We start from the raw sequence: 22493 nt of genomic DNA, 5'->3' as shown, positions 1-22493 counted from the left end.
TTATGGTTAGTACCAATGTTAATGAAAAATAACTTCACAAGTCACATTATCAGTAAACTTATCAGCAATGACTCATTGCCTTTGGACTGTGTCACAGGAAAACACATAATGTAGACTCCTATCAATCCTTTTGCACATAGCAACTGAGGTGGTTTTTAGAACAGCCCTACCATATTATCATTAGAAATTAGACATGTGATAAACCACAACCATGCAAATTCGGCAGCAGGTGGTATTGGTAACGGCAGAAGCTAACCTAATCTGCGGCAGTGCTATGCTAACGTAAATCATCGGCCGTCATTTCGTGGGGGTAATGTAGGTATGTGCTAACCACCATGCTACTCTTATGCACAGTCAGCGTCAAAAATTTGGGACCATGAGATGCAAGAGAAGGCTGAATATTGCCACTGCTACGGTAGGCAGCCTTGAATTTAGATTTCTGGCCTCTTCAAAAATGTGCTAACAATGTGTATTTTGCAGTTTGACCGAGTCCAGTCACAGACTGCTGGCAAATTCAAAGTTTTCTTAGACCTAGTGGTCTCTAAACTTTTGATGCTGACTGGACAACGCATTCCAAATGGTCAAGATGAATGTTTTATTATTTTTTAGGAAATTTTTTGAAAATACAATGGCATGACATTTTTGAGCGGTACCACAGCCACACTGCACCGTTTCCCAAGAAAAATTTGGAGATTTTTCGCACCCTACACAAAAAGAAGAAGGAGAGAGAGAGAGAAACAAGAAAGAGAGATCTACATTACTCGGATCTGTCTTCTTTTTCCTGTCTGAGTTGAAATAAAGCAGGTTGCACATTAGTTGGCGTAAACAAATCGACACAAGCAAAATTTACGACAGAAGTGTTATGAATTCAGCGTAAAAGCACCACCGTGTTAATTAAACTTCCAAAGACGAGTGAATCGAGAAGACATGCAAAAGTACAATTACTATTGAAGACACAAATGTATAGAAATAGGTTTAGCTACGCAGACCCGGAATAAATGCAGTGCAGTGAAATGTGTTGAGCAGGATGTTTATGGCGATACTATCAAGTTCCGAAGCATTGCTTCGTTGCTAAGTATGCAACAGGCTACAGAAGAAACATCTTTTTTTTTCCTTTGAAGTTTTAAAGACGAAATAGGCTCAATCTAGTGGTCTTTGCAATGAAGAAGTAAAGGCGAGGTAATCCAGCTTTCTGATAAATTCAAGATAAAGAAAGACAGCACCATCAGGGGATATATATCAGAAGAGAAAATATAAACATGTGTTGGAATTGTGTTATGCTTACGTATTTATCATAGTTCCATGCTCGCAACTGAAACAAAACACAAAAGGGAAAAACACAGGAGCGGAACACATTTAGGGTATATGTGCCCCGACAAGCATTCTCGACAAACTCTCCACATACTGCATATCCAATTTTGAAAATATAAGTTGCTGTACAAAACTAAAACGCAACAAAATGGTGCAGGCGGCAGCAATTCTACGTGATGAGCAAGCAATAGCACTCATTCAATAAAGCGCTACACGGAATGCTTGGGGTTCATGCATGGAAGCAATAACTTCATTCGTATGTTAACTTCTGTGCTTGACTATAGTAAATAAAAATGTATGAAAGCGAAGCCCATAAATTCATAAGATTGCCTATGTCAGTAAGAACCGCAGATTTTTATAATTTTTTATTTACCGTTAATATTCTTTTTCCAAAGAGTTACCCCAGACAACATAAACCCACTCAATCGCGATCCAGCTTTACTGGAATCATATTTCTCGATTGCGATTGGCTCATTTACGCAATCCAAGGAAGGGAGCCAATCGCAATCGAGAAATTCGATCCCGATTGGACTTGGTCGCGATCGAAAGCGGGCCCCGCGACACTCGTACATGAGGGCATTGAGAGAGTCGATGGCAATGTGAAATCGATATTAAACCTGGTCGCTAAACCATTAGTAGTTTAACCAACTCAGGTCCCAAGGAGCACGTGGTGTTACTTATTAGTCATAGCATTTACCTTTTTTTGTCATTTTTTTTTTTGTAAGCTGTTAGGCAACGATTCGACAAGCCAAGCCGTAACTTTAGGAGAGCCTAGGAAGAGGAGGATGCCGACTATAATTGTACTGCGCGTAACTTGTCAAAGACCTGTCACGCTTTAAAGGACGTTTGCTTTGCACCCATCGATCCTTCCGGCTTCCGTGACGCGAAAATGCAAGCAGTGCAGAAAACAACAACAAAGCCGCGTGAGAGAAAGCGTGCGATGGGGTCTCTCAGGATCTTGGGTTACACCTCCCGAAAAGAAGGCGTGGTCAATATAGAAAGCAAGAACGGCTACGAGACAGGACAGTGCTACCGATCAGTAGGTTAGAGACTACCGCGTTAATCCCTAGCGTTCGGACAAGCGAAATGTTCCGTACTTGGAAGTCATTTCGAGTAAAATCGATGCCGCGGACGAAAGGCAGCACGCCCGTGGCCGCCATCTTGGTAATCTCTGGGCGTCCGTGGCGCCATCTGAGCGGACGTGAACGAAACTGAAAATATCGAAAAAAATTGGTCGTTTATTGTTATAATAAAAAGGGCAGACCAGCGCTCAGTGGTATGACTGTGATATCATACCATCAATGTCGCTAGGCTAAAATCTTCAGAACTATCTGCACTTCGAGAGATCTCAGAGGTCGTGCTTTTGTACAACGTTTATAGAACTTGTTTTGTACAATGGTTATAGAAACGTTGCTTTTGTACACTGCCCGCGTATTTTTTTTTTTTTTTAGGTGCCAAACATGACGTCAGATCTCTCAATCACAATTTTTCCAACTCCGATAAGTCAATTGTGATCAAGCAAAATGTTTAGGCTTGATTTCAATTTAACCTGAGTATTAAGTACAGTTCTCAAAGGCTACGCTTTAGTGCCAAGTAAGGCGCTATATTTACGTCACAACCGCCATAATAAAAACAAATATTCCTTAATTATCATCATCACCATTGTGTCCACATCATTGGCTCGAAATCGCAAGCCAGGCAACGAGCCAGCCACGCCGACGTGCAATTGCTATCTCCCGGTGTTTGAACACGTCGAAGGAATAGAAACTGTTTCGTGGCATCGCATAGCCGAGCGTTTTGTCCGTTCTTTGCAAAGAAGCACCGGTTTTTGAAAAACCATGGCCTCCGCGACAATCTGGGACGTCATCAAGCGCTTCCTCGACGAGTACTCGGCAACGACGCCCAAGAAGATGAAGATCATCGACTCGTACCTCGTCTACGTCATGCTCACGGGCATCGTGCAGTTCGTGTACTGCTGCATCGTGGGCACGTTCCCGTTCAACTCGTTCCTCTCCGGTTTCATCACGTGCGTCGCTTCGTTCGTGCTGGGCGTCTGCCTGCGACTCCAGGCCAACCCGCAGAACAAGTCTCAGTTCTTCGGCATCAGCCCCGAAAGAGCCTACGCGGACTTCGTGTTTGCGCACATCATCCTGCACTTGGTCGTCATCAACTTCATCGGCTGATGAACTTTCCTTTGTTCCTGTGTTCCGTTACGAAGAAGAACGGACACTCGCCGAGTGTGAAAGGATTGTCTCGTTTGCCTGGTTTCGCGGAATTTTTTTTTTTTTTTTGTCATTTTCTGCCACCTTCTTTACCGGTCCACTTCATCTTCCGTTCTTTTTGTAATAAACAAGTGGGCTCAGAAAAGAACGTGCCTCTTTAATTCACGCGTACAAACATCCACCGCACCTCGTAACACTTACCAGTAATGTAATGACGAAGTAATGATAATATAAAATGTGAAAAAATTAGAATGGACGCAAAAACAACTTGCCGCCGGCAGGGCCACAACCTGCAATTGGTAGAGCATCAGATGCGTTATTCGAAGGATGCAGGTTTGGTCCCTGCCGGCACTAAGTTGTCCTTTCGTCCACTTTAATTTCTTCACACTTATGTTGTAATTACTAGAAAATAACGTCCCCCCCATACTTTCCTTGGCTTGACTGTCTGTTGGTTGTCATTAATGTTTTGTCTAACAAAGAAAACAAACCCTTAAATTCCCTTTTTGCTCATTCACCGGTAATGTAGTGTTTCGTAACAGCGTACCCAAAATCTTTGCGTACGCAATCGCTACGAGTTGTCACCAGCGTGCATGCGTCAAGTGCAGGGCACACATTGGCACACGCAGGAAGCCCAAAAGGTCCGGGTACCGAATTCCAATACACTCTTAATGTCTAGTGTAACAGGATTCTCGACCATTCTAGGAAGGACAACAAAATGCGGTGGACAACACTACAGTTTCGTTGGAGATTATATGATGACAATGTTTATGCTCCGTTCTGTACAGAGCAGTCAACGCTGTGGAGGCTACCGAGACTTGCAGTAGATGTGTTCGCACCAGGAAATAGTTCATTCTTGCTTCGCACCCACGTTGTGATTTCTTCCAGCTTTGTGCAGAGTAACAAATTAGAAGTTTTTGTGGCTTAGAGATAATCAATCCTGTTATACGATTGTGAATGTGTTTTTCCATATTTCTTAGCATTACGTTGTCTTCGTTTCTCTATTTTTCATTTGGAGCGTCGTGAGGTTTGACACAATTGCCCTTGCTCTGCTCTCAAGAGCTCTTACGATGACGAAACACGGCTGAGACGCATGAAGTTGTACATTTTGCCGACTAAGCTACTTGTGTTGCCTCCATAGCATTGACTGCTATCTATGGCATGGAGTATAGTCCGTTTTGAAATGTTGGCTGCCACCTTGTGAAGATTCAGCTGTAGAGTTAACAGGGAGTTTTCGAATAGGGTCCCCAATCGTTTTGGTGCCCCAAAGAAATAGCGTCGAGGCCACTGCGCATGCGCGAGACCCAAACAGTGTTTGGGTGTTGCGTCGGGGATGCTGTTTCTCGAATTCAGCGGGAGCCCCAAAGCCTGCCCCATAAGCTTTGCGTCAAACAAACATGATGGCACACACTGAAGCGACGGCTCTTGGCCAAGACTAGAGTAACCTAGAATAGGGGGAGTGTCCAAAGCACCGCAGACCCTATTTGAAAACTCTTAGCTCCTGCTTGACCCAAAGCGAGCACACGCAAAGGGCTTTGGGGCCCCTGTTCAAAAACTCCCTAATGTGACGAAAGAATTGCAGTAAGCACACTAAGGAATCTTGAATAATGTAACATGATACTACTTTCATTTAGTTGTGCGAGACGTACTACCTGCTTCAGCTTGGTTAGCCGTTACGCATCTGGATTCTGCGTAAACTGCCCAGCTATGAAAGGCAACTACTTGAGGGAAGTTCGAATCAAAATCAAATTTTATTTACATCCTGTGAGCAATCTTAAACGAAAAGCAAAACAGTTTGCTTGAGGAAATTTATTTATTTATTTATTTGGTTTGAATACATAGAAAACACGAAGACACAGAGGAAATAGGGAGGGAACAGGCTGACAACTGCCACCTAAAGGGGCACAACGCCTGCCTGCTCATTTGGGATAGGGGAAACATTGGGGAAAGGAAGATAGGGGGGAAAGAGAAAGGAAAGAAAATAGGTAAGAAAAAAAAAACAAATAACACAGACGTAAACACGAATAAGTGGTCACAAGGAAAAATGTCTATACGCGCGAGGCCAAATCGGTATTTTTTAAGAAAGTAAGTAGGGCTCGATGGGCCTGGTCACGCCGAGCAGCACAACCCCTCGGGAACAGGCAATCATCAAGGTTCGTACACTTTAGACCAATAAGTCCATATTCCTTGATGAGCAGTGCTCGCTGCATAACAAATGCGGGACACTCAAAAATTATGTGTTCTAGTGTCTCACAGGAGTCACACGACGTACATGATGGACTGTCTACACGACCTTGTCGGTATAAGCGCTCACGCACTAATACAGAGCCAACTCTTAGCTTATATAAGAGGGCTCTGTCACAACGAGGCAATCCACGGCCACGAATACGGGGAGGGAACAACCCGCGGCTTGCTACACGTTGGTCAGGGTGCTGCTTTAAAAGATGTCGGCGGATCAACAGACGAGCGTTGTCTATCAGGCATGAAATTTCTTGGCAGTCGCACTCGTTGTGGGCACAACTTGAAGCAACGTGATCGGCCTCTTCATTCCCAGCAATACCCACATGCGAAGGTATCCACTGGCAAATGAGGGACACCCCACTAGAAATAATATTTGTGGCAGATTTTACAATGCTGCATGTAATTGGACCGTCGCAGTCTTTTCTCAACAGTCTGCTAAGGGCAGCACGAGAGTCTGTGAGTACGACAACCTTTGGTGCTCCTAATTCTTCTCGAACGTATTTCAGAGCAACATCAATCGCTGATAGTTCCGCAGTTGTTGATGAAGATGGATGCGGTATGCGAAACACCCGTCTGATGTTAGTCGAAGGGCAATAGAAAGCTGCAGAGCCACCTTGGCCGTCGCTGCGTACAGATGCGTCTGTAAATACATGGAGATAGTCATCAAACTTTTCAAATAGGTGCCCAAGCCCAAGCCACCATATACAAGGCATACAATGAAGACACACAAGCATCTGCAAATACTAACACAAAATCAAACCAGTGCGTTACATAAATGAAAAAAATGGGTAATGTGGCAATTTAAACCTTGTTTCCACAATATTTATGTCCACAATGGTACAGAGTACGTGTAAATGTAAATTAGTACCGATAGCCATTCGTTAAAGTAAATAATTTGATCTATTGATTAATCCAAAGCAACAAAAATAACATCAGGCAAACAAAACTAACAATGGAAATGGAGGCCTCTTCATACAGTACAGCAATTATTTTTGTATAAGATTAGTTAAAGGAAGTGTTTTTTTAATATCACTTATACTGCATTTCACTCATTGTATTTCACTACTGAGCAGTGTGTTGAGCAAGTGAGGCAAACAATACCGTAACATTTGTCATGCGTATTCAGTTCGGCAAAAGGGGATGATCCAAAAGTTTTGTTTGCGAAGTGAATAGAAAGGAGATATCTTCTTAAATCAGCGATATTTATAAGGTCATGCTGATTTTCATAAACAGACATTTTATATTTTATAGCTCATTTCCATTCATAAAATGTATAACATGATGAAATAATTCCTTCGTATGCCCACCCTTTGTAATCAACATTAGCTATGGACCGAAGAGCCCTTTTTTGTAACATAAGTATTTTATGGTTATTTCTTTGTGTGGTATTTCCCCACACTAAGACTAAAGAAACTTTTTGAACAATATATTTTTTGTTTAATTCTTTTTATGGCGGTGCATTATGGCGTTTCTTCAAGAGCGTCATGTTGACGTGTGTGAGGGGTTTTGTGCCATATATGACGAAACGAATACAAAATACTAGTCCTTGGATAAATAAAGAAATTATTCAGCTACAACGCAAAACAAAAAGGTTAACAAAGCGAACCCGGATGCCTCCTTCGGCTGCTAACAAAAACAAGCTTTCATTCATACGTGTACAGGTAAAAGAATTCATTAAGAAAAACAAGCACTATTATTTCAGCGTCACAGTGAAGAACTTCCTGCTCACGGCAACACACTTCAACAACATACAAGTTATGTATAAATCGCGAAACGGTAACGTCACAATCGCAAATCGCGACAGCTTTTAATAAATCTTTTTCCTTTGTATTCACAAATGATGACGGCAGGACGCCCCATTTCAACGCAGTATCCCAAAGCCAGCCAATTAATAATGTTGCCGTATCCAAACAGGGCATTTTGTCGCTTTTGCTCAACATTGACACCGAAAAACCTTCAGGTACTGACGGCGTACCCAATGCCTTTCTCTTCAGGTATGCCGAATGGTACAGTAAATACCTGTGCATCATATTCAACAGAGGTTCCTTTTGATTGGAAATACAACAAAATTGATTGTACCAATAGCTAAAGCAGAAGACTCTTCATTAGTTTCCTCTTATATGCCAATATCGTTGCTGTGCAGATGTTCTAAGGACCTTGAGCATATTGTTTTAAAACATATTTTAACGTTTCTCGAACATAATAATGCAATCGATAGCAGGCAACACGTTTTCAGAAAAGGACTTTCAACCCTAACGGCGCTTGTAGAACTAATTCATGACTTCTCAGCAGTTGCTGATGTACCAAGCCAAATCGGTATTATCTTTCTCGACTTTGAAAAAGCCTTTGATCGCGTTTCACATCCTAAACTTCTTTCAAAACTAAAGCCGTCGTTAAACAATTTTCTCCCTGCATGGATCAAAGCTTATCTATATGATAGAGCCCGTGTGTCAGAATTGGCGACGTGCGCTCAGATCCTGTACATTCCACGAGAGTCTGTGCTGGGGCCTCTGTTCTTCTTAATCTTTATTAATGATATAGTTCAGAATATACCCATTAAAATTAAGTTGTATGCTGATGACTCCATAATCTATCACAACATTCAGAATCCTAGTGATCAGGCTTTACTTAATGCTTTAGCACAGATTGCAATGTGGTTCACAGATTGGCAAATGAAAATAAACGTAAAAAAATCAGCTACTACAATGATTGCGACACGTAAACGACAACCATTAAGCTTTTCGTACTGCATAGGTGGCAACTCGCTCGCTGTTGTAAACAGATATAAATGTCTCGGTGTGACAATAATGTCGAATGAACACACATTGGAAGTTGTAAAGAGGGCCATGCGGAAACATGGTTGCCTAAAAGGAGATTTGCAGCAATCTACACACGACGTTAAATTAATAGCGTATAAAACTTTAGTCCGTCCTGTAAAAGAATGTGCATAGATAATTTGGGATCCATACACTCAAGGCAACATAAACAAACTAGAAACTGTCCAAAAGGAAGCGGTTAAGTTTGTGCATCGTTCTTATAGCTGGCGCACTTCTGCGAGTGCTTTTGTAAAGAAAGCAGGTTTAGAATGTCTACAAAAATGGTGCCAGCACGACTGATTAAGATTCATGCACCTGCTATTCCATGATAAACTTGGTATACATAAACACACTTACACAGAGCCAGTGTCCAGGCCAGCTACCCAGTTACACCATAATAAAAAAATAAGGGAATATTTCTGCCACACCAAAATTTTTGCAAATTCTTTTTTTCCCAAAGACAATTCGTGAATGGGACCGCCTACCAGCCAGCGCTGTGCAAAGTCCAACTACAGATTCTTTTGTATAAGCTCTTCAGTTGTAATCACTATGACAATCATTTACAACAGTTACAGTTTCAAACATTGTCCATATGCCTTGCACTTGTTTTGCATTTCCAAGAGCGCATTTCAACCCGTTTTAGTTGATGTGCAATGTCTGTCGCGTCTTCATTTTTTTTCCCTTCTTTACGTGAAAATAAGTTTTGTCATTTCTTTCTGCAATCGGTTTGTGCATACCAGTGCTTGAAACGTTGCGCAAAGGTTTTTATTTCGCATTTTTTTTCCTTCCTTCTTTTTCTTGTCGATTCATGTGACACAATTGTTGTACTTTGCTGTGTTAATTATCTAAATTTCGTTTTGTACTTGTTACAACCCACTCCTGCTTACAGCCTCATCTAGAGGCTAGCAGTACTGTATAAATAAATAAACATCAATAAATTAAGAAACTTTTTGAACAATCTATTTTTTGTTTAATTCTTTTTATGCATTCACGGTGTACCCATGGTTTGCGACCCTTACCGTGTTCTATAGTCTTGGTTAACTCATTCGCTGCGAAAGCTGGCGAATCGGCGGGCGCACCGGCAGTGGCAATCTTGCCAAAGCCGACAAATCGCCGGGCTCTTGTATCTAATATTTTACAAAGCCATTAAGGGGTGGCAGCACTTGGCATATCTAAAGGCGCTTGAATACATCATCGATAAATGGCAGTAGTTACCTGTGCTGGTCAAAGGCACTTTGGTGATGTTTTTTTATTTCGTTTCGGTCTTTTTTTTTGCGTCGGGTGGCAGAAGGAATGGTGGCGCCTAGTGCCATGAAGCAACTAAAGGGGTGCATTTTGCATGCCAGATTCCTCCTAATCCCGTGAAAAAGAAACCCTCAAAGCAATGTCAAGTGTGCAAGGCATAAGGAACAAAAAAACGCCAGGCCTGCACGGAAAGCTGAAAGAGTAGCCCTTCTAGAGCCCGTTATAAACTCTCTTGTGGCTACTAATACAAGTACACCAGCAACGTACCCACTACGCCACAAATCATAATTTTTGTGAAGTTGGAAAGCATCCACCATGACATTATTCGTCGTTCTGCGGAGAAGCGAGGTACCATCTGTAAGGCATTATGCGCACTTTGTTGATGCGACGGTTGATGGCGACGAAGAATTATGGCTGAGCCCTTTGTAATGGGTTGGAAGCATTAAACAGCCCACTAGTTGCATAATTCGCAGTGTGATGCCCGGTCGTTATTTAACACTCCTACCACGATTTATAACATATGTTGACGTGAGAGAGAGAGAGGGGGGGGAGGAAATTAACTTTATTGAGACCCTAAATAAATGGATCATGGGAGCCTTACAGGCTTCCTTGGCAACCAATAGAAGTGCACTTTCGAGGAACCCACTACGCTATAAATCATCATAATATTTGAGAAGTAGGGAAGCAGCTACCATGCAATTTTTCGTCATTCTGCGGAGAACCGTGGTACCCGCTAAACACCTGTAAGGCATTATGTGCACTCTGTTGATGCTGTGGCCGATGACGATGAAGAATTATGGCAAAGCCCTCCGTAATGGGTTGGAAACATTCAACAACCCACTCGTTGTGCAACTCGCATTGTGCGACGCCTGGTTACAGAATTCGCATTGTGTAACGCCTGGTTGTTATTTTACTCTTCTATTAAACTGCATTGCATATGTTAACGTGGTTCCTTCCTGACATGAAGCCTGTATAGGGTCGTTTTGCAAAGCAGTTTCAAGCACCGGCATGGCTCTGAGTTAGAATGCTGGGCTCCCACGCAGAGGGCCCAGATTCGAATCTTGTTCCATTCCGGATATTTCTTTTGTTTAGTTTTTTTTTTCTTATTTGGCGCGATAGTGGTTACGGGTGGCGGCGGCAATGGGCAACTACGGCCTCAAAAACGGGCCTTGTTGTGATCTCATAACAGCTTTCACTGCAAAAAGTTAAAGCCGCTGGGAATGCTAAAAGTGTGGTGCCACCTTTGACAAGCCACACTGCTTTAAACTTTTTCACACATTGAAACGCTTATGAACTAAAACAATTTCAGTGATCAAAACGTGAATATTTTTACATGTAAATAAATGTATTTTGATGTCTTTTCTAGCAAATACGTTGGCTAGGTGCTTAGGACAGAGAAAAGGGAGCATGTTGCTCGCGCACGCGCTTTCGCTGAAAAACACGCGGTACGGAGGGTCCGCATGAGCACGCGGCAGCGAGTGGGTTAACAGGATAAAATGCACGGTACAAAGGGTGCGTTTAAAAATGGAAAAAAAATGCCTCGTAAGCTGCATCTGCAGTTTCACTACATCTCACTTCTTCCCAGTCTTCATCTTGAATCTTTGAAACGAAAGCATGCAATATTTGAACGCTGATTTTCCTAGTTATTCTTGCTCCTGCATCCTGGAGCTTATCTTTTGCCGATGTTCTTGTGAGCATGTAAATAGGAAAGTGGTTGCTGATACCGGAGCAAAAGGCTTTCAATACCGTGCTTTCTGTGCTCAATGTTTGCGATAAACATGCCAAGCAAAGATTTTGTCCAAGGAGTGATGCGTGTCGCAGTGTTTCCTAAAAGCCACTTGATTCAACAGTATACAGAAGGGCTACTCGATTCGTTAGCATTTCATTGAGTTCCATCAGAAATTAGTATTTGGAAGATATCATGAAAACAAAAGAAAAGATTGAGATGCTTGATGTGGCAATGTTGGAAACTAGGTTGTGAGGATAGGCTGAATAAAAAAAACAAAAAAGGTGATACATGCGTTTACAGAAACGTGTTTATTTACTGTACAGACACCTCAGAAGCATACAGCATGAAACAGACATGTTACACATGCTACAGAGAACTGGCATAATTCCTTTTTTTTTATTGAGGGAGGAAACAACCTAATCCTTACGAACACTACTAAGGACATCAATACATCTAATGTACAACAAGTGATAGAAAGAGACTATACATAGCCTACGATTATTATTACATGAAACTTTTAAGTGTGTTTTCATTAAAGTTTCATGCAAGACCTTTAAGTGCAATATTTATAGAAGGAGAGAAGAGCTTATCCACAGTTCAGTACAAGTAGTGACGGTGAAGCTTAGATCAAGTAGGACTTGTGTTTTTGTAACACCTTGCCTCGTGTCAACAACACATGCTAGCCACAGTAGCTGTAAGGTGGCATGCAAGTTCACTTAATGGCACAAAGAATAGAAAAACACTACCTAGGTTATGCAAAACAACAACCCATGAGACCTCTAGAGAACACTGTTATTTACAAAAATTTCCCGTCGGTCCCTGGAAAACGCCCTGCCGTATAGCTGCAAAGCAGAAATTCAAGTAACAGTGCCAAGAGTGGCTCTCATAAATAACAGTTCAACGAAAAGCACGACATCAGTGCCCCCGGCCAAGCAGTTGTAGACCCAGCATGCAGTACGGAAAGCACTGTCAACATATGTACTGGAAGAAAGTAGTGAAATTACGCATAGCCAAGAGGCCGTGTAGGAGATCAAAATGATTGAAAAAAGAAAAGGCGCCAAAACGGGGAGTCACTATTTCCCAAAGTAGCGACCTCAAAACAGGGTCTTCTTCCAATCGCGAACGCAAACATATGGTTCGATGTTCAGCACCCGCGCGACGTCCGACACTGAGAGCTTAGTGCCCGTCCCGTCCGTGATGTATGTGCAGCTGATCCCCTGGACCGGTTCGTACTCCTGCCTGTAGAAGGAATAGTAACACTCTTCCAGCTCGTCGTCCTCCCCCGACGAACTGTATGTCCCGTTACCGACGTCGTAGTCGATGAAAAGCTCTCTGTAGAAGAACTTCCGCTGCGAGGACCGCTTCACGACTTCAACGTGCAAGGCGGAAGGAGGTCGTCGGCAGGCACGACTCCTGCAGTGTCGCGCAAATAGTTCCTTGGTCTGAAAGCCCCGGTAGCAGAGGGTGCAGAAGTAGTCGCACCCGTGTTGAGTGAAGCCGTGGCTTAGCAGTCGCTCCAGGTACATAAAGCCCACGCTGCACTGCATGCAGTAATAAGCGGGGACATCCTCCTCTTCCTCTGTAGTGGCACTGCCCCTTTCGGACCTCTCTAGGCTCACTGGAAGTGCGAGTTGCGAACTCTCCGACGTGGAGCACTTTTCTCGGTGCATCTCAACGTACGTCTGGCTGAAAGTCTGAAAGCCGCACCTGTGGCAAGTGTGGAGCATGCGCGAGACGCTTTGGCGGGCCACTTCCGCGTCGACGTCGACCTCCTTGCCTTCAGTCGAGCCCGACCCGCCATGAACGGTTCTCATGTGAGCCTCCTTCGCGTGGATCCCACGGAACGACTGGTCGCAGATCTTGCACAGTGCTGGGTAGTATGTGTAGTGGCGCTGGAGGTGGCTCCGGAAGGTGGACGCCACGTTGAAGACCTGTGCACAGTGGCAGCAGCCGAAACGCTGGAACTTGAACGCCAGATTATGCTGCACCCACGAGAGCAGCGGCCCGTTCTCGCATACCAGCAGCGTCGCGGATGAAGAGCAACGGTTGTCGACGTGCTTCTTCCAGGATAGCTGGTCATCAAAGCCATGACGGCAGGCCGAACAGACATAGGTCGTGATGCGGAGCTCCTGCTTCAACACATGCTGCTGTAGGCGCCTGACGTCGTCAACGGCGAACGAGCAGAATGGGCACTGGCCGTGTTGCACCGCCTCTGTGTAGTCGTACAGCATGAAGAGTTTGTCCGCGAGCTCATGCACGGAGAGTGCAAGACCGTGCTTGCCCGACACGTGCTTCTGAAAGTCCTCGAATCCCGTCACCAACGCTGGGCAGTAGCAGCACCGCTGCTGAAACGTCAAGTGGCTCAGGTCGTAGGAGGTTTCATACTTGATGCCTTGGTCGGAAGAAGTGATGAGCTGCTTGCTGAGGTTGTCGCTTCTCACCCGAAACATGGTCAAGTGGCTTGAGTGGCAGTAGCAGGCATGCAGCATCATGGTGCCAGTGTTTTCAGTCCCGAAGGTGCAGTAGCCGCATTCGATGTCCGCGAAACCATGGTCCCGAAAGTGCTCCAGGAGCGCTCCCACAGACTGGCAACTCTTACGGCAGATTCCGCATGCATACGAGTCTGCATCGCCATGAACCTCTTCAAAGTGCTTTTCAAACTCATATCGTTTTCTGTTTTTAAACAGACACCCCGGAAGCCCGCACGCATATGGACTGAATTCTTTGATCTTTACAGTAGAGATAGATGCTGGGGGGTCACCGCGACTTGAAAGAGGTACGGATGCAATTGTATCTTGAGGGTGCGCCTGAGGGAAATGGATATTGAAATGCATATTGCGGGCAGTTCGGTACAGGCACTTGAAGCACTGAAATCGCAGATCGCCGTGGTCTTCTTCGAGATGAGTTATCAAGGCCCCGGGACTGGCAACGCTATCGCCACAGTAGATGCAGAAGACGTCGGCGAGGTCATGACTCTTCAGGTGGTTTTCAAAGTCTGAAGAGCTGCTCGTGCTGAAGCCACAGCTGAAAGCACTACATTTGAACTCATCACTTATATTGGCTACCAACTGGTGGAAAGCACGGACTGACTTGGGGCACCGGTAACCGTAGTAGACACATCGTGAAATGGTAGGTACGGCAGTTTCTAATTCGTAGCAATCTGTCGCCTCATCGCTGGACGAGGAGAGGAGTCGGGGCCTTTTCCGCCGCCACGGCGTTGAATCATGTTGCTCGCTCGGTGATACGTTGACGGATGACTGTCGCGAGGAGCTCCTCGGGACACTCTTCTGAACGCCACGGTGACGGTGCCTCGTGGGATGCCGGACAGACCTGCCAACGGGTCTCTCGCTGGCGACGGTGTTTTCGTCGCTCTCGTCCGAGTCTTCGCCAACCGTCACTAACTTGAGCTTGTCAAGGGTGCGGTACGTGAATGGGAGCTGTCGGTGCTCCCGTTCATGGTGGAGGCGCAGGAGGTCGACACGCTTCGCGCCACGAAAGCAGTAAGTACAGAAGAATGACACCCTGTGTGACCGGCTCATGTGAACGGCGAGACCCAACTTGGAGACGAAGCTCTCCTGGCACCTCTCGCAGGAGAGGTGACTCTCTTCGTTGTCGACGCCACTGTAGGAATCCTCCTCCTCTTCTTGAACTGTGTCCTCACCCGACCGTTCGCTCGGATGCCAGCTGGCGTCGGCGTCCGAGTGTGGGCTCAGAGCAGCTGTGTTCGTTGAGCTGTCTTCGTCGTCGCTTTCCAGGCTACTCCTGTCACTGCAGACGAAGCCGTCCTGCTGGTAGCCGTGTGCCGTGAAGCTCTTCTTGCTGCGGCTGTCATCTGATGCTTGTCTTCCCTCGACGGCGGGTCTAGCTGCTGTCTTCATGCCTGGCGCATGCCTTGACTTAGTGGTGGCAGATGGTTTCCGACTCGTGCCTTGGTCGTCAGGTTTGTGGAAGGGCTTCTCACCATGCTCGGATATGTTGTGCAAGCGAATCGCCAAATACGTGGAGCCGGTGAAATTGCAGCTCGGACAAGCAATCTCTAGGTTCCTCTTCGCTGGTCTCGTCGTCTCCTTTCGTTTCTTGTTGTCCATGACGGCACCGCTTTCTACCGAGCGAACAGTGGCCTTGCTAATCTTGCCGGCATTCGATCCCGCTGTGGGAATGGGGCTCTCGGCCCTGGACGACGGTCCACTGACGGTGTCCTGGTCCGCCAGGTCGTCTTGGGTGGGATTGGAGTCCTTCAATCCGACTTCGGCAGCCGACGTTCCCTGGAGTAAAAATTGCGCATACTCTCCCTTGTCGTGAATCTCGAGGTGATGCCTCTTGAGGCGCGACACGCTAAGCGACGTCCACGCGCAGTGGGCGCAAATGAAGGCGCCGTCAGAGTCCTGAGGGTGCACTTGGGCCATCTGGCAGATGCTGCAGTCAACCTGGGCCAGCGACGCGGTCGGCATCTCGTCCGTCGCGTTGCCGGCGCTGTTGTCCACCGCCATTGGCTCGTTCGTCGCGGAGGCCTCGAGAGAAGAAGCTTGCGACGACGACGAAGTCGCCAAGACCTCTGCGCCGCCCATCTTCGCCCTCGCGGCTTCGTGCATGTTGCGACGGTGCGACTTGAGAGCGGCCTCGTTGGCAAACAGGCGACCGCAGCAAGTGCACACGCGCCGCGAGTGAGCGTCGGCTATGTGCGAAGAGACCTCGGTCCAGGACGTGGACTGCTGGTCGCACAGGAGGCAGGTGAAGTCGATCACCCGCGCCGCCTTTGAGGGCCAAGCCGACACCGGCCCGTAGCATCGTTCGCCGGAGTTCCAGTTCTCGACCGCGAGAAGCTTGAGACCGTGCTGGCGCCGGTGGTGCAGGTTCAGTTCGCACTCATCGACGAAGCGCAGTTTGCAGTGCGCACACCGGTGCGGCGCATTGAATCCCCACATGTACTGCTGGTTCGGCGATTGTCTCGAGAGCTGAGACATCGTGCCACACAAACACACGCACGCAGTTCGTAGAACACACTATGAAAACTGTCAAAACGTTGCAAACTAAGCGCCACTTCGGCGCCGGCCGCTAACACCCGCAGCGTGCATCGTCCTTCCTTATTTTTTCTGCGTGGCTCGCTCACTAGATAGGTACGCAAGGACGCAAGAGACTACGTTGCGGAGCCAGCGAAGCTGTCACGGGAAGTCTTCGTTTGCGACTTGCGATCGCCGACATGTAGAAGAGTCACAGAGGCACGTTAAACTGTCCAAGGCGAAACACATTGAAGTTGGCGCACATGTATTGCATTTGTGCGACAGACAGAAACGTGAACGGAAGTGGTAACCGAAGCGGAAACACTTCTGCTCGGGGTTTCAGTAGTTAAAGAATTGCTACCTGAATGCTGGTAGTGTAGCGTACTCTGGTCAAAATTTTTGCGCATAATAGTACCGCTTGGTCTTGATTTGGCGCGTAAAACAATTATCGCTGCCGACGCCCCTTAAACGACGCCAGAGGACGCCACGGTTCTCGCAAAATGGCGTCCAACTTGGTGAAATCGACTGCTCGAACGGTGAAACCCTTGCTTTCGCTGGACCAGAGCGAAGCGAGGCGAAGGGCCTTGAACCTGTACAAGGCGTGGTATCGTCAGATGCCACACATAGGTAAGCACAGCGACGACAATTCTCCTTGGCGTGTTTTGAAGAACGAAACCGAATCTCGCCGACGACTGGTCATCTCATCTGTGTTGCATGACCTCTAGCTGTGTTCGACTTGGATGTCACCGGCTGCTTAGAAGTACCGCTTGTTGCCGTAATGCAAAACCGGACCGACTTATTTCGCGCGTGCGCAGATGACCAAACCGCGCTTTTGATTTCACAATCGGTGTAATGTCTGCTCCAGCAAGAAACTTTGTACGTTTCGCACCTTTCGTTCGGCGCAACCGAAGTGAGACGAGATGGTTGTGCGGTGCTGATTGCTTGACAGAAAACTGCACGCAAACAACCCTAGAAGCGAGGCTAGAACGGGTTTGAACGAGCTTGAACGGGTTTGAACGAGTGGACGCTTTCAAGCCCATTTTAGAGGCTTTTTGTCCACTGCCCACAACATCACTGTACTACATTGTAACTTGATGTTGAAAATAAACTGAAGCTGAAGGAGTCATACGGTGCACTTTCGATCGCGATCGAGCCCTATCGAGATGGAGTTTCAAGCTCACCATTGGCTGTTCGATGTGGTTTCTTGCTCGCCATTGGCTATTCCGTACTTGCGAAAGATGTGGAAGGGACCCAATCGCGATCGAGAAACTCGATCCCGATCGGAAAGTGCCCGTGTTACAATGGTATTTACCACACTAGCGAGGCACTGACACCGAATCCCTTGCTAGATTATCGCTTTTGGGATCCTACGTTCGCACTTCTTTCGGAAACACGTCAGATCGGCCCGTAGCCATCGCTGTCCCTCCCACATTGAACTTGCATAAATGCTCCATCCAATAGCGCTTGCTCATTTTCATAACGTCAAGCATTTCTCTCGAGTGTTTCAGATATTTTACTTCCCCATATCGACACACATTTGTGCCGCGGGTTTTAGGTCGGAAACTTGAATGTCCTCGTAAATTTCGTCTGGGATTCTGGCATCGCTGCTCAGCCAAATGTGTTTTAGGTAGTAACGACGAACCTTTAACTAATAATATGCGTAGTATTTACATTAGCCGAGAAAACATACTTGCGGTTCAAGCGCAAACCATGTAGCACGACTACCTTTCATTGACTGGCAGGCGTGCCATTGTTCTGTGGGTGGAGCCTCCATTTTTTCTTCGGTTGTAACTGAGTATAGTGTGCCTGGTCTTGGTTGTGAGTGTGGAGCTGCTGACGCATGCAACTGTTTTGTTCAATTCCTCTGTTGTGTCACCTTTGCAGTGAAAATCTACGACATACCGGTGTCAGCGGAGCAGGCAAGGGCCAAGCTGCGGGAAGAGTACCTCAAGAACAGGCATGTTCGAGACATTCGAGCCATTGACCTACTAGTTATCAAGGTACCACCAACTCTGTACGCTCCTACTGCCACTCTGAAAACAACACTGCCATCGCGACTACTTCCATCAGTGTTGTCTGCACAACAGGCATAGGTCGGCAAAAATATTGGAGCTCACTCAGACTCACTCATGGAATATATTTTGCTCTGAGGGCTCACTCGGACTCAGACTCACCAAAATTTTCCTCAACTGGACTCACTCGGACTCAGACTCACCAACATATTACTCAGCCGGACTCAGATTCACAGCTTGACCCGAGTCTGAATGAGTGTGAGTGAATCGACTCATGAGTTCGTTAGTGTAAAATTAGCTTTTTCGAACATGGTGCCAATGCTGTTTAACGCCAATATCTCACATAATCACTGCTCTACGATACGCCTTTTGATCTTTTACCTTCAAATATGAGTTATCAGTAGTTTCAATCCAGTAAGGACATTTCTTATGAAATACATGACTCACATAAGATATTTTATCGAGAACTTCCCGTGAAAGAGTTTGGAGGAAAATGTCATGGCACCCCCCGCCCCCCAATTCACGCCTTTGATCAATAAATATTGAGGTGACGCATGAACGTGCGTGTGTTGACGTGTGAATAGACAAGCATAAACGTAAGCCAATATAAGACCAGTAGTAATGCTGAAGATAAGTAGATAGGAAAATAGGTCGGCAATAGAAGGTGGAGCTCACTCAGACTCACTCAAGAAAAATATTTTGTGCTTAGGGCTCACTCGAACTCAGACTCATGAATATTTTCCTCAACCGGACTCACTCGGACTTAGACTCACTAATATTTTCCTCAGCCGGACTCACTCGGACTCAAACTCACCCAAATATTACTCACCCGAACTCACTCAGATCACGGTCCGATCTGAGTCTGAGTGAGTCGACTCATGAGTGAGTTTGCCGACCTATGCCAACAGGCGATGCTGTTTGTCTTTGGTAAATACTTTCACATAATCAAAGTCGTTCACACAGTTTTGCCACTTTGTGGCTTGTTGAGACAATGGAGAGTTTAGAATATTAGAGAAGCGAGTTGGACTAGTTGGTGCAAATTGACTTCAGGCATGATTTGAGGGGAAAAATATGGACAAGGTAAAGACAACAGGCAGTTGAGGTTTAGCGTCGCATCCTGTCTGTTGTCTTAGCTTCCGTGTTTTTTTTTTTTGCTAGTTAGTTAGTTATGACTGGAGTTTAGAATAACAGAGAGCTGAGCTAATTGGTAGGTATTTACGTTAAAAAGACAAGGCGTGCAACCATGGACACCAGAGAGAAGTCAAGACACCGCAAACGCTAACGTTTGTGGCATCTTGACTTCTCTCTGGTGTCCATGGTTGCACGCCTTGTCTTTTTAACAATGGAAAGCTTTCGAATTGGGTATGGAGACATGTATACATAATCGCCTGAGGCAGTCACCACCACGCATGTGCAAAACGCAAACCACTCTTTCATTTAGTTTCCCGAGCCCCTATTTAATGCAAATCAGAGTGGTGCAGCAAATAGCTTGCGTACTCAAGCCACGTCCAAGAATGCTTCATATATAGCTTTGGGTGTTGGTTTCAGATTGGATCGCCATGACTCTGTCACATGAACATTCATTCAGGCAGGCAAATACTAATGTAATGTAGGAGACTTTTTGAAGGGTTAATAAGAAACTTGCTTAAGCAGAACTAGGATTTGAGCATATTGGCCCATGGTCAAATGTTTGGCAATACAGCACTGTACTTGGTTAGGACCTAAGAAAAAATGTCAGGTCTACTCACAGCCATCACTATTCCTCCCAGAGAGAATTTGCATAAATGCTCCATCTAATACGTAGTGCTTACTAATTTTTGTGACGTCAAGCATTTCTCTAGTGTTTCAGATAGCCGATTCTCTACCCACAGCTATCACTGTTCCTCCCAGAGAGAATTTGCATAAATGCTCCATCTAATACGTAGTGCTTACTCATTTTTGTGACGTCAAGCATTTCTCTAGTGTTTCAGATAGCCGACTCTAGTGTTTCTAGCATTTCTCTAGTGTTTCAGATAGCTTTCCCATACAGACCCACGTATGTACTGCTGGTTCTAAGTCAGGAGCTTGTACATCCTGGCGAACTTTGTCTAGGACTCTGGCATCGCTGCTCAGCCAAGCTTAATGTTTTAGGTAGTACTAACAGCAAACGTTTAGCCCTTTATATGCGTAGTATTTACATTAGCAAAGAAGTACTTAGTTTGAGTGGAAACCAGCTGGCACGACTGTGTTTCACAGGTGAAGAGTAGGTGCGCCGCGGTTCTGTGGATGGAGCTGCCATTTTTTCTTAAATTGTAACTCGGTATAGAACGTCTAAGGATACAGACACATGGTAGAAACAAGAGCTGTCGCCCCTACTTGCATGTTTACTTTGACGAGCATCAGATGCACGCCTCTGGCAAACGTCCTGGCACCTGAGCTGAAAGTATAAAAACCAGTATGCCGGCTACTTCGTAGCACACGTCTTTTGCCGTAGTAGTGGAAACCTCTGGTATTAACCATCACACATGTAGTGGCAGTGGCCTCTTGTCTTGGAGCTATGTTGATTCTTGCTGTTTACTTGAACACAAGAATGTTTTTAGCATTAGTTGTGGTACTGCTAGTGTATTTTACCTGACTAGGAGTCGTTTCTTGATCACAGTCTGTGCAAACGAGTCAATCGTGACAGTGAAATTTGATCGGAATCAAGAGCAGACTGTGTGGCGCCCAAATTGTAGTTTGTGATTGTAGTACTTCGTAATCCACCACTGGTTATGCAGAAATTTGATTGCTTACTGCTTATAGCGGTAAGTTACGTCACTGTTACAAAAAAAAACTGCATGTTGGAAAAATTCCCAGTGAGGCGCAGCGGGATTATCATTGCTAACAGGCTTCTTCTTTGTCTCTGCAGCATTGCTTTTGCAACGGCATATACCAGATTTTTTGTTTGTTTTTTCATATCACTGCACAAAAACTATGCGTGCAGTTTGAAACATGCATAATCTATGTCTTTAGTGCAGTAGATTAGTAGCTGAAAGTGTGTTTTAAAAGCAGTACTATGGCTTTTGTCGTACTTCACAAAAACACACCTCAGTCACCTTTGCACGACGCGAGAGCATTCTGGTATGGATGACGTCAGTGTGCTAGCTCAATGCGTAGTATTTCCAAAGCACTCAATGTTTGCTTGTTAATGGCCGAATTTAAATTGGGCCGCTTTCAATGCGTCTCCATTTTCTGGGTTGTCCGAACTGGTTTTAGTTGTGCATTATGCGGAGGGCACAACTTCTTGCATAACAATGCTTTATGACACAAACCATGGTTCTAGTAAGTTCGATACATGTCATTATTTCTTTATCATACTTTATCAGATGCTATCACAGCGCTTTGATTCAACTGCAGGGCCAAATGGAGCTTGTGGAAACGCTCAGCATCTTCAAGCAGAAGTCCCACGTTATGAATTACTTCAAGGAAACCGTCAACCCGAAACCTACAGACTTCATGTCAAACTTTCTTGCGGGTCACTAGAAGCCTACAGTTCCCTGGAGGCAGCTATTGGACCACCTTGGCAGGCCTCTCAAGCTTCAAACTGCCACGCGTTGCAAGCAAGAACTAGTTGTTGAACTGTACATAAAGCACCTTAGCAATCAATAAACAATGTTTAAAAACAAAGCCCCGTTCATGCTAAGCAAATATGCTGTATGGTTCTTTGAAAAGTTGCTGTTTCTTATCAAGGGACACCGAAAAGAAAAGATGTTTCACTTGTATTAGTCAATTGATGCTGGATGGATGGATGGGGCTGTACTCTTTTGATCACCAGATGCAGGCCGTAGCAGACATCATCAATTTTTGATGACGTCTGCTACGGCTTGCACAGTTCCTTAACGGTAAAAACAAAATCCATTGCGTTTTAGGGGAGCCGGAAAGTTAACTTGGCAAATTTGGGG

General features: G+C 45.5%; 4 protein-coding genes across 4 annotated transcripts in view; 2 read left to right on the top strand and 2 right to left on the bottom strand.

Annotated features, from left to right (window-relative positions):
• The window catches only part of LOC119400166 (protein flightless-1), a 53619-nt gene extending 51135 nt beyond the window's left edge, over nucleotides 1–2484 (bottom strand). The window contains exon 1 of the mRNA XM_037667154.2: nucleotides 2409–2484. Coding sequence (XP_037523082.1) covers nucleotides 2409–2471 — 63 coding nt within the window. The 5' untranslated portion in view covers nucleotides 2472–2484. The remainder of the gene's footprint in view (nucleotides 1–2408) is intronic.
• Nucleotides 2485–3018: 534 nt separating this feature from the next.
• Nucleotides 3019–3652, top strand: LOC119400164 (dolichyl-diphosphooligosaccharide--protein glycosyltransferase subunit DAD1). Its single transcript, XM_037667151.2, has one exon. It carries the CDS (start codon nucleotides 3150–3152, stop codon nucleotides 3492–3494), a length of 345 nt encoding a protein of 114 aa, XP_037523079.1. The 5' UTR covers nucleotides 3019–3149; the 3' UTR covers nucleotides 3495–3652.
• Nucleotides 3653–11831: 8179 nt separating this feature from the next.
• LOC119400162 (zinc finger protein 814) lies at nucleotides 11832–16996 on the bottom strand. The gene has a single exon (XM_037667149.2). The coding sequence runs from the start codon at nucleotides 16523–16525 to the stop codon at nucleotides 12656–12658; it is 3870 nt and encodes a 1289-aa protein (XP_037523077.1). The 5' UTR covers nucleotides 16526–16996; the 3' UTR covers nucleotides 11832–12655.
• A 25-nt stretch (nucleotides 16997–17021) lies between these two features.
• LOC119400163 (NADH dehydrogenase [ubiquinone] 1 alpha subcomplex subunit 6) lies at nucleotides 17022–22218 on the top strand. The gene is made up of 3 exons (XM_037667150.1): nucleotides 17022–17188; nucleotides 18446–18561; nucleotides 21949–22218. The coding sequence occupies exons 1-3, from the start codon at nucleotides 17062–17064 to the stop codon at nucleotides 22072–22074; spliced, it is 369 nt and encodes a 122-aa protein (XP_037523078.1). The 5' UTR covers nucleotides 17022–17061; the 3' UTR covers nucleotides 22075–22218.
• The last annotated feature ends 275 nt before the right edge of the window (nucleotides 22219–22493 follow it).

The sequence above is a fragment of the Rhipicephalus sanguineus genome, chromosome 7 (genome assembly GCF_013339695.2).
Source record: "Rhipicephalus sanguineus isolate Rsan-2018 chromosome 7, BIME_Rsan_1.4, whole genome shotgun sequence".
NCBI lineage: Eukaryota > Metazoa > Arthropoda > Arachnida > Ixodida > Ixodidae > Rhipicephalus > Rhipicephalus sanguineus.
Note: the sequence above shows the minus strand (reverse complement) of the source record. Positions and strands in the feature narration are given on the sequence as shown.